Below are 12,138 nucleotides of genomic sequence, written 5' to 3'. Positions count from 1 at the left end.
GGCTCACCTGGTGCAACCAGTCTGCCACTCTGCCCCCTCCTAAAACAATCCCGCTGACCAACATGAGGATTACCGTCTCAACATCCACCACTCACCCTCCCTCCAGTCCCTGCAGTGGCTGCCAAGCTACCTGCAACTCTCCAAGAAACTCAAATAAGATACAAAAGAAATAAACACCATCAAAATTAAAGGAAAGAAGATACCATCACAGGTATGTTTCATTAAACCAGGATGGGGTACAGTGTGTGCTCACTATAATTGCTTTCATGACAACCTTAACAATAATTGTGATAGTCAAACTTTTGTCTGTGATATTTTTGTAGCACAATATATTTCTACGTGGTATTGTGACATACAGCCCCCTCTGGGATGTATTGAGAATTATCCGAGGGTGCCTTGATCTCTACACTAGGCATTATGCAGCATCATTGGATATACGTTACCTTCATTTTTCTGGATTTTCTTTGATTTTGATTGGTAGTCTCTGGGATATATGTGAATCATGGGTGGTGCAAGAGGACCTGGGTGAGCTGCTACATATTTTTCATGAAGATATTAGCACTTTGAGGTCTGTGTGAATTCAGGAAGAGAGTTGTGGTGTGCATGAAAATAAGCCAGCCATTCAGTGGTGTTATTGCCCAGAAGGAACTTGCTATATCACCTAAATGCAGTGGCGGGTCGCCGAGGCAGTGCTTCAGGGTGGTGAGGTGGGCGGGGGAGGGGCAGGGTGGAGGGGTAGTGGAGTCCGACCTATGATTGACAGGAGTAAGGAAAGTAATTAAATAAATAAACTTATTTACCTTGCACAAGCTGCATCGCTGAGTTGTTGATGCAGCGCGCGCAAGGTAAATAGTTTTAATTATTTAATTACTTACCTTACTACTGCCCGTCGTATGTAGGACTCCAATACCCCCACCCTGCCCCTCCCCTGCCCTGCCTCACTGCCCACAGCACTCCCTTGGTGAGCCGCCCCAGCCTTTATGACCAGCCTTCCCTTATAAGATGGGCTTCAGTGATGCATGCCATAACTTATCAAACTTTGGGAAGGAATATGGGAGGTGACACAGGGTGTGAAAATGACCTTTACTTCCAAGTTTTACTTGGCTTACCAAGCAATAAGTTAAATGTGTATGGCTATCTCAGGCTAGGCATCTCAATAGCGCACGATAATGTTTGATGGATGGGGTGTGAGACACAGGATGACTTGTAAGATGAGAATTTACTGAACCGATGTTACTAAAGTGGACACATATGGTTAATGAATAGAAGAGAAGGTAGAATAGAGGCAGGTTCCAAAGGCAAAGAATTGATGACCTCCCTATTGTAACCAAGAAAAAACATTTTCTAAACCACAGATGCTCTACCCTTCTGCTTCTTCACTGCCATTTAGTATTGAGACATCCATATTATACCGCTTAAAACATGAGTACATTAAATAAATTTGCACAGTTTGGACAATCCTGTAAAAAGACCATGGCCGTCAGTAAAACTCATCTTGCGGCTGTCAGTCAAACTCATATAGCCTGGCTTCCTTTTACTCTATGATCTTTTCATCTTCCCTTTTCTTCGTCTTTTTTGATGAGGCTTGATTATTCTGTTGATTTAAAATGCAAAGATGAGCGGCCACTGCATTTGGCTTTTTCCCCCCTAAAATCTAGCGGAGACAAGGCATAGTTAAAAAAAATTAGGAGAAATATCTAGGTGTAAATACTCTGAAGTCTTTTTGTTACATTCCTAAGATTCTCTCTTTTTATTCAGAGAGACCTGACCCTAGACGATCTAGCATATTTTATAATCTCCTTACAGTCAATCTTTTCATGGATAGTTTTTAAGCTATTATCTTCTGGCGAGTTCCTTTAGAGGGAGGTTGGTGTTGAAGGCAAATCCAACTGACTTGGCATTCAGTGAAAGTTGTGGTTCAAACCCATCAAGATTCATGTCATTGGGACAGTTTTATATTATTTATTGCTGTTTTTCTTGGAAAATAACAGGAATTCTGTTTTGGTTGGGTTGAGTTTCAGGACATCCAGGTCTGGATGAGGTGCAGTGTTTGAGGCACTGGATGTCTAGAGGAGAGGAGATTTTCAGGAATATGTTTGTATTGCCAGCATAATGGTGAATGATGATACTATTATGTGAAAGTAGTGCCCCTAATTACTCCATTTACAAGTAGAAGATGATAGGAGACAGTATGAATCCTGAAGGGACTCTGTTGATGATAGGGATCTTTCTGGGTCTGGAAGTACCCATGTGAACTAACTGATGTCAACTTCAAAGGAAGGAGAGGGACCAGTGAAGGACATTGTCACTGAATCCCATTTGAGACTCCAGGGTGTGTATGTGGGCTTGATGGTCAACTGGTAGCTGAGAGGTCCAGCAACCTCAGAAGACAGAGGTCATCTCCATCTGTGGTCAAGAGGGCATCATCTATGATGTGTAAGGTAGTAGTTTTCATGTTGCGGCATGATCAGAAGTTAGATTGATAGTCTTTGAGGAGATGGTCAGCATTGATGTTATCTTGGAGTTAAGCATAGTCTGATTTTACAATGATCTTGCTGACAAACAATAGGTGAGCTATGATTTGACAGTTGGCAACGTCGCCACAGGTAATGTAGGTTTCTTCAGAGGTGGATAGATCTGGCCTGCCTTGAGAGTTTCTGAGACGATGCCTTGCGTGGGGTAATGACTGACATTTGTGATTATAGTTGAGCGAGCGTCTGCAGTGAGAGCTTTGTTGAAGGATGGGGTTAAGAGATCTTCACGGGAACTGGTTTTGCGGGAGTTGAGTAATACAACCAGATCTGTGAGAGTCAGGGCTTTCAAGGATGACCATTGTGGCATTCTACCAGGTGGAGAGGGCATAAAAGAAGAACCAGGGTTGGTGTTACTGATGTGCTAATTGGTCTTTTCCCTGAAGAAGAGGTGTATGCCATTGCACTAGTGTGTTGAGTGTGGGGCAGCTGGGTCAGGCAGGGGCTGATGCAGTACTTGATTGTCTTGAAAAGAGTTGAGCTTCTGTTGATGGTGATTCTATAGTCCTTTGCTGTGGCTGATGTGATTAGCCATTTGCTTATTGAACAAACGTACTTCAGTATAATGAGGTAATCAGGAGTATTATTTTCTCTTCCATTTTCTTACCTTTCTGCACATGGAGCCTTTATTATCTAGAAGGGCTTTAGAGTACCAGAGGGCTGAAGGTTTTGGTTTGCACTTCTGTGCTTTTTTTGGAGTGTGGACATTTACATCATTTTCCAGAAAAGCATGGAAATCATTTAGAAGGGTTAAAGCAAAACTGCCGGCTCCATAATGCAGCCTGCTGACGGCTGGTAGATAATATCACTCTGAGGTTTGTGGCTCCCCCCACCCTCAGTCCGCGCACAAACTGGAGTTCACATGTTTTCCATAAACAATGTTCTTGTATTGAGGTATGAAAAGGGAAAATTGTTTACTTGACCAGATCCCTTACATGCCACTAAAACTGGCCCTGCTCATCAGCTGAACTTGTTGTAACACTGGAAGTGCATATGTTTTTGCTCCAGTGATAAGGGGCTCACTTTGACACTGCTCTGGAAACAAGGTGAGGTGCTAAATGTACCCTTATTACCGTTAACAATTGTGGGGCGGGATCTTAGTCATACCACATTAGATGCAGAGCTCACTCCTCCTATTACTGGACAGAGTAGCAGAAGGAACAATGTGCCTGAAGACAAGCAAAAAGAAAAAGACAATGTATTGGCACTGGCAAAGCTGCCATTCGTCAGCCTCATAGTAAAAGGGAGACATTGGCCTCGGGCTAAGTAGACGGAGTCCACTCTCTAAATCAAGTTGGCTGATTCCATCGACCTTCGACCACTCCTGGCTTGTGCCCTGGCCCATATCTTGTCAAAGATTTGAACCATATGTTCTGGGACTCTTCTAAAACTTTGCCTTGCAGACCTGATCAACCCACATAAGCCTCAATCACAGCTGGTGCAAAGGCACCATAGGCTCTCAAATACAAACCAATCTTCATACCCAGCCCTGCCAAGTACCACACATCAGGTGTTGGACTAATGTATTTTAGTGTGGTAGGCCACATCAGCAAACTAAAATGCAAAGTCATGCGTTTATAGGGCCTCCAGAAGTTGCTGTCCAGCGGGAGATGGGAGTACCGCTATGAGCACTCTGAGCAAAGCAGTGCGGGCTGCGTGCAGGCCCGGACTGGCCGTAGCGGGCACCGGGCAATCCCCCGGTGTGCCGCACGGGTGGGGGCCGGTTTTGGGCCCCTGGGGGCCGTTTTAGTTCCAGGGCCGTTTTTGCAGCATAGCTGCAAAATCGGCCCTGGAACAAAACGGCCGAAAACCGGCCCTGGCAAAGCGCTCGGCGGCCCCCCACCCCCCTTTCGGGGGCAGGGGGGGATGCGGGGCTGGCCGAGCACTTTGCCAGGGCCGGTTTTGGTTCCCAGTCCGTCCCTGGCTGTGTGCTGCTCTGGCAGCTGAAGACTGTGTGACCGACTGCACGATGGCCAGACTGAGAACACCAACCAGCCCTGGCAATTAAGTCAGACAGTACCCTGGGAGTGCTGTTGGGAAACACTGCTGCTGCTTTTGTTACAGGGGGGCGATATTGCTGCCCACCTGCAAAACCGGCCCCAGTTACAAAAACAGCCCCCATCAGTCCTAAAATGGCCCCAACCCTTCCGGCCTACCGGGAAAATGCCCGGTGCCTGCTATGCCCAGTCAGGCCCTAGACTGCACTACTGCACACTGTGCAGTGAATTGCAACCTTGGTATTGAGTTTGTGTTGAGATCAATTTAAAGTTTACATCAAATCTGCCAGGCATGTCAGGGCTCAGCTGCGCTCAATGGCTGCAGCACCATGGCGGCATTCATGTGACATGGCATCACATGACTGCAAAACTGTGCCCATTTTCCAAGACAGGAATTAAGTCACTAGTGGGTGGCAGTTATATTTCAAATTTAGTTTGGCAGCCCACCGCTGCTCGCTCTGCCGCCATTCCCTCCCCTCTCATGATGCCCCACGACGGGACTGGCTGCTGGCGACTCGTCGCGGCTCACAGTCACTCTCAGGGCTTCAATATCCGACCATCTTGAACATACATTTAAGTTTACAGCGTCAGCCTGAGCCAGCAGCCCACTGCTCTCCTCAGCACCTTAAAAACTTTTAGAATAAAATAAAAAATATCAAGTTCTGGAGGCTCACTGTTTGAACATGTAAGTGATCACGATCTTCTTCCAGCTCAAGCTCACAGCTGAACTCAATTGCTGCAATGCAAAAATGATTGTGTACAATTAAGCAATCAAACCAGCATTGTATTTTACTTCTAATGAAAGAAGAAGCCCATGGTTCACACACTTCTAAAATCACATTGGTTGATCTACAAGTCTCAGACTAGAACACACATAATGTCTTCCCGGTTCATGGAAGCACACCTGTCCCAAACAAAAACAACAAACTCCCTGGATTTTAAGCCGACCCATTCTATATATCAGTGGCCACAAGAATCCAAGCATCCCCACAGACACAGTTTATTTCCTTCCTGATGCCTTGGATGGGCTGCAGTGAGCTTGGTTTTCTGCTGGGTCAGAAGTCATGATTTATGCCTTTTACTTTCCCTCTCGTGCATTGCTCTTCCCTTGTTACTGGTGGCAATGCTTAAAAGCAGGTGCGGCTGGACATGTATAGTCACATGCCTCTCTCCCACTCAACATTGCTCCCCCAAACCCCGACTTCGCGGTCTGTGCAGCGATCAGATTCATATCCGAGCAGGAAGTCCATAATTTCCGAAGGATCTCCTGGGAGGCCGCAGAATCCTGGGGGGAAGCGACTCAGACAGCCTCTCACAAAACCAGGTTAGATATTTCACTTGTCACAGGTGCCAAGTGACTCTTACGAATTTAAAGAATTTACGACTCTGTCATGTTTAGCATCCCACTTCTCAGCAAAGTCTAACATCATTTTTCACATTAGGAATTTAAACTGAAACTTGAAAAGTGAAACTACTAGTCCCAGAATGCAACTTGATGTAGGTTAAAAAGTCAGAACTAGAATAGGTGTAACACATAATAAAGGACTGTCTGGAAACAAAACTTTAACTAACTGGCAGCCTTTCAAAATAAAAGGGTCAGGAACACTAAAGATTAACAGGATTTACCGTGATTTAGGATAATGATGGAGCAAGAGAAAGGAGATAAGTGGTGTAAGAGGAAGGAGGAGGAGGATGGGAGGGCATGACACAAGTAAGGAGGAAGGGGTGAGAGACAAAGGATTGTGGGTGAGCTGAGCGAAAGAAAGGGAGGAGGGGGAAGAGTTAGAGGGAAGGAGACAGAAAACAGGGAAAAGTTAGAAGAGAGGGGGTAGAGACAACTGCAGGAGAGAGATTGAGAGACAAATGTAGGATGGAGGGAAGTGAGAGAAGAAAACAGACAAAAGGAGAAGGAAAGATTAGGAATCAAGCAGGGGAAGAGAAAGAAAGGGGGGAGAGAGCCAATGGGAGTAACGAATGAGACAGGGAGTGTGGGCAAGAGGGAGAGGGGAGAGAGAAATAAAACGAGGAATGAAAAAGTGAGTGGCAAGGAGGGTTGGACTATAAGAGTGAGAGACTGGGCAGCAACAGGGAATGCTCCCAGGTTCAACTTAAGACATACTCAACGGTTCACAGGATCGGGTCTGATAGGCAACTACTCAGATCACCTGTGTGATGGTTTCAGGCTGTTGCAGTTCTTTCAAGTCCCCTTTAAACCATCACCCATAACAAAAGGATGTAATTCACTCCTGACAATGTCACTCGTAAACCTTGAAATGTCACATACAAACACACTGCATACATGGGAATATCAAACATAAGCCAACCAAACATTGTCAGCTATGCATACCATTCCACCCAGCTGCAGTGGCTTAGCAATAGCCCTCGCAGCCCCCATCCTGCAGGGGGCAGCTCCAGGGGGTGCCTTCTGGCACTACTCATGGGCAGCGGATCCTTGGCCTGAGAGCCCCTGTCAGCATACATGCCAACTGGAGAGTGGGAGATTCCAAAAACATTTATTGAAGTTAATCTTTCCAAAGAAGCGCTTCCTTGTGTGTGTGAGTGTGTGTGTGTGGGTGGGGAGGGTTCATGGACATTTTTTCAGCTTGGACACCACATCCATTTATTTTCCAAAATCTGATCAACTGTCCCTGGGTTAATGTTAATCTCTAATTACCATTCATTCAGTGTCGTGCATCGGGCCATGTAGCTTTCCACAAAACAAACATTTGAACACAAAAGCAGATTTGTTGGATAGGGAGGCTTCATTAGGCGCCTCTGACAGTCGTGGGTGCGTTGCTTACCTTCCTGAGGCACGACGCGCAGCGTCACGCTCAGGCCCGCATCTTTAATCAATTTCACAATATCCGCGTGCGGCATGCTAACGATGGATTGACTGTTCACAGCGAGGATCCGGTCTCCCACCTTCAGCTTCCCACACCGATCAGCAGGGCTTCCTTCGATAATCCGCCCGATTTTATGCGGTACAGCTGGAAAACAAACAGACTCATTTGAATTAAAAGCCCAGCGCAGTGTGTTCGAGCTAAATGTGCCGTACAATGTATAAATTATTAATCTAAAAAAGAGCTTTACTTCAAAACACAGGCATCTGACAAGTTTTATAAATGATTCCAACTTCGGCTTTTTGTTAAATACTCTTTGTAGTGCTTACCTGAAAATTTGCAAGCACACACCTCACATTCGTAATTCATGGCAGGTACGATCCTTATCACTAGTTTGGAGAGCATTTCTTTCACAACCCATTTTGTGCCTTAACAAGTCTCCTGCGGGTAATTGTTTTGTACAAAATGTTGTTGCCGCAAAATTTTCTAAATTTTCAAACTTGAGGTAGTGTGAAGTTTCTGACTTTCACTGGCATAATACACATTTCACATAGGCCCAAGTCTAGTACAACGATGACAAGCAGCCTTCTGTGCAATACCAAGAGTCTGAAGTACACCATATGGAGACTCAACAACCATATTTCACTAATTCTGAGGGTCTTAGCCCATCAAAGTGCCCATCAAAGTGTGCAACCACCACCACACTGCTTAAGTAGAGTGAGTAAAGTCAAATAGCTACTGGAGAACCAACACATCCCAGGTCCCCCTAGGGAATCTGGCCTATCAAACAGCACTCTATACTATCGACAATAATCCACCACTTTCCATTGAAAGATAGGCATACAACCCACAACATTACACTGTACCTTATGGATAGAAACCCATTACACTGCACTGCATATTGAGATACTGATCTTCCAGAATGAACCCTCTAGATTTTAATACACCACAATGCACTGTAACTAAGGGCTTCAAAACTCCAAGATGCGTTCTTTTGACACTACCCTCAAACACTGCACAGTATCCTAGGCAGACCCACCTAAAATTGCACAGCATTCAGAGACAACAAAACTATCAAGTTGAACTTAACCCTAGAAACACTAACCCAACATACGCCACAATAGAACAATGACACACAATACTGGACTCTAATCTAGAGCATTGTTCATCATTCACCATATCTTTTATTAGTGCCAAAACCATTAAGATTTTTTATGTAGTGTGTTACTATATACACCAGTTCTTGCTGAAATAATCTGTTGGGTTAAAATACATATAATGAATCCTAAAATCTCTAATCCATCCTACTTCACTTTAAGAATGCTCTCATAGTGATGTGAAAGTATCGGTCTATGCCCTACATACAATCACCAAGACACTACATCCTGGGAAAACTATTTTACTTCACTGCCTTAAAACCCAAGGTTAATCGACCACACTGTAGCACATCTTACCGAAACCAACTTCCCACATTATACATTTTCCCAGTGTTACTAATCCACTACATTACATCCTAGAGAATCCTGGGTGATTCTGTGGATTATAACATGACATCGTGCAATGCATCCTAATGACACTAATGAATATTTGGACTCAGAGCATAATGACACAAACCTATGCCACAGTGGTGTACCGTACTGATTTTATCTCACCAGCCTACACTGAATCTTGAGAGCACTAACCCACTATACTGCACTGCGCTTTAAGGACACTGGCCTACTACACTGCACTACAACCTAGAGACCCCCGATCAATCACACACTGCACTTCATGCTACAGATAACAACTCATCACAATGGGCTGCAAAGGGCCCAACCTGCGACATTTGACAGAATCCTGTGTACAATAACATCCACGCACCACTGTAACCTACTATTACCACTTTTTCCTCTAGACGTGAAGGCCTCCCAGCTTTAACCCGTTGTAATCATTTAAGATCAGACCAGGATTACAAGAAGTGCAAATTGCACATTAGAGCAGTCTTGTTTGCCCAGGTGATATTCATTTTTTTTTTTTGGGAATCCTTGTTGGCCGAAAATGGGTTAATGTTGCCAAACACGGGGGAAGAGCACATTCCCACCTTTACGGGTCATGGCAGTGGGTCCACAATTGATTATATTTTTTTGAGTAGTAGTCACGGGAGCCAAATTATTAGTTACTTTGTTGTAAGGTCCCACCACAGTGACCATAATCTGGTTGTATTAAAAGTCAAGAATGTATTTGATATAAAGGAAAGCAGCTTGAGCTTAGTGGATAAACGTGATATACGACCAATTGACCAGGCACGCAGAATTAAGTGGTGTAAGATAATCCCTGAGGACTTTCTTCGTAACCTGTGTATTAGCAGTCAGGAGGCCATAAAACTCTGTATGGATGATCAGGCAGAGGACAACGAGGTAATAGAGGCGTATAAAAGGGTCTGCGCCGATATTTTGTCCAACCTGACGCGACAGGGTAAAGTGAAAACCCAAGGAAAGGAAGGCTGGTTTGATAACAAATGTTCTGCTGCTAATCATAAGTTAAAAGTAGCACTCAAATCTAAACCAGTTGATAGAACGCTCGTGGCCACCCTGAGGAAAGAATATAAGTTCACCATTGAAAAAAGGCGACGTGAGATCAGAGAGGACGCCTGGGCCGACCTGACCTCAACTGATGTTTTGAAAAGTAGCGCCAAATTCTGGGCCGTGGTCAACCAACCCTTTTTCTCGGACTCAAGCAATAACGAACTAGATTGTGGTATTCAAGAAGAAAAATGGCACTCGCACTTTAAATCTGTTTACGAACAGGAAACCCCCGGAACTGATGACGTGACCTGCTTTCTCCAACTCCCTTATAGCCTAACGGTAGATGAGGAAGAGGTGGCCGTGGCCATTGGGAAAATGACCAGCAATAAAGCTCCCGGGCCGGATGGGGTTCCCGCTGATCTTTTTAAAGTTGACATTTTATTCTGGTCCAAAATTTTAGCTAGAGTTTTCAACAGAATTTTTAAAGTAGGTATCCCAGATTCATGGACCCAATCAGTAATCGTCCCTATTTATAAAAAAGGGGACAGGGGGGATCCCGTAAATTATCGCCCCATATCCCTTATAGATTCTGCGGTCAAGGTCCTAGGGAGAGTGGTCCTAAGCAAACTTACTGAATGGTTAGAGGAGACTAACACCCTCTCCCCCCTTCAGTACGGTTTTAGAAAGGGGCGTAGTACCATTGATCAAAGCCTAAACTTACAACTGCTTATAGGGAAATACACACAAGTAAAGCAAGGATCCCTGTATATTGCTTTCATGGATCTGTCCTCGGCATTCGACCGAGTTAACAGATCCAAGTTGTGGGGACAGCTTCTTAGTATTGGAATGGACCCAAACGTAGTGTATTTTTTAGATGACCTGCATAGGGACCTTACCGCCACTGTCCGTTACGACAGAAAAGGGAACTGTACAGGGAAAATTACGATTACTAATGGTGTAAGGCAGGGTTGCATCCTTGCACCCCTGCTTTTTACACTATATATCAATGATCTGGGTGGAATATTGTGTACAGCTTGTAAAGATATACCTAGGGCGGGGAAATACTTACTGCCAGCATTACTGTATGCTGACGATGCTGCCCTTATAGCAAGAACCACAGTGGGTCTACAAAGTCTGCTGAACTCTTTTTATACTTTTATGACAAAACTGGATTTAAGTATTAATTTTGGCAAATCCCACGTTATGGTGGTAGGCCACAATGTAAAGGCCAAAACAAATGCTATGACACTGCACTGTAACAGCCACAAGTTATTAAGAGTTTCTAGATTCCCTTATTTGGGTGTCGTATTTGATGACCGTTCTACATGGCATCCCCAAATGTTGGAGAAAAAAAAGGTTTTGGCACGATCCATATCCGCGGTCCTGGGTTTTTCACGTAAATTAGGGGTGAAGCCCATAGAGGCAGTTTTAAAAGTGTATGCTGCTAAATGTATTGCCATTGCTATGTATGGTGCAGACCTGTGGGGCTTTAGGCCTATTAAATTTCTTCAAGTGATTGAAGATAACTTTTTAAAATCAATTCTTTCCTTGCCAAGATCCACTGCCAGCTTCATAGTCCACCAGGAATGTGGGGTGGATTTTTTGGAAGATCGAGTTTCTATGGCCCCCCTCTTAAAATGGATATCGGTGTGGCTCAATTCAGAGCTGGAAGTTAACCATGAAATCCTAAAGGACTGCTTAAAGTTGGATCATTGGAACAAGATTCCCTGGCTGAAATACGTTGAACAGACGTGCATAAAGCTGGGACGGCCTGAACTGTTTTATAACCCATCTATCCTGGTGAAAGCTGATCTGAAGTGGGCAAAGAACACTTTTTTGCAGTATAGTGGAATGAACAGAGAAAGCAGGGAGCTGTTAAAGCCCTCTGTTAGGACTCACCAATTGATTGTTTCCTCAGATCACGACCTGGAACTCTATCTAAAGGTTGTTAATAACTCAAATCACAGGTATCTTCTCACCAAGTTCCGACTGAACAAAGTCCATCTGTTAATCTCTGGCCGTTCTGGCTGGACCAGGGACTTGGATTTGAACATATGTAACTGTGATGGTTACTCAATCATGGACACTGCCCATTACTTATTTTTCTGTGCCCACTTTGAAGATATCAGGAAAAAATTTATTATACCCCTATTAAAGGGGAGAGGGTTCAGGCAGGTCAAACCAGCTTTATTGTATCTTCAACTGTTAACAGACATTTGGGAAATTTACAATGTGGCTAAATTTTTAACCATTGCAGTGAGACTGG

At 44.4% G+C, this 12,138-nt stretch overlaps 1 protein-coding gene across 3 annotated transcripts in view; it reads right to left on the bottom strand.

Moving 5' to 3' along the window:
• The window catches only part of MAGI2 (membrane associated guanylate kinase, WW and PDZ domain containing 2), a 2,996,284-nt gene that overhangs the window by 144,794 nt on the left and 2,839,352 nt on the right, over window positions 1-12,138 (bottom strand). For all 3 annotated transcript variants that reach the window (XM_078679471.1, XM_078679479.1, XM_078679488.1), the window contains one exon: window positions 7,330-7,515. In XM_078679471.1, the coding sequence (XP_078535597.1) occupies window positions 7,330-7,515 (186 nt within the window). The remainder of the gene's footprint in view (window positions 1-7,329; window positions 7,516-12,138) is intronic.

This window comes from Lissotriton helveticus, chromosome 1_1 (assembly GCF_964261635.1).
Source record: "Lissotriton helveticus chromosome 1_1, aLisHel1.1, whole genome shotgun sequence".
Lineage (NCBI taxonomy): Eukaryota > Metazoa > Chordata > Amphibia > Caudata > Salamandridae > Lissotriton > Lissotriton helveticus.
The sequence above is the reverse complement of the archived record's forward strand: the minus strand, read 5'-3'. Positions and strand labels throughout refer to the sequence as shown.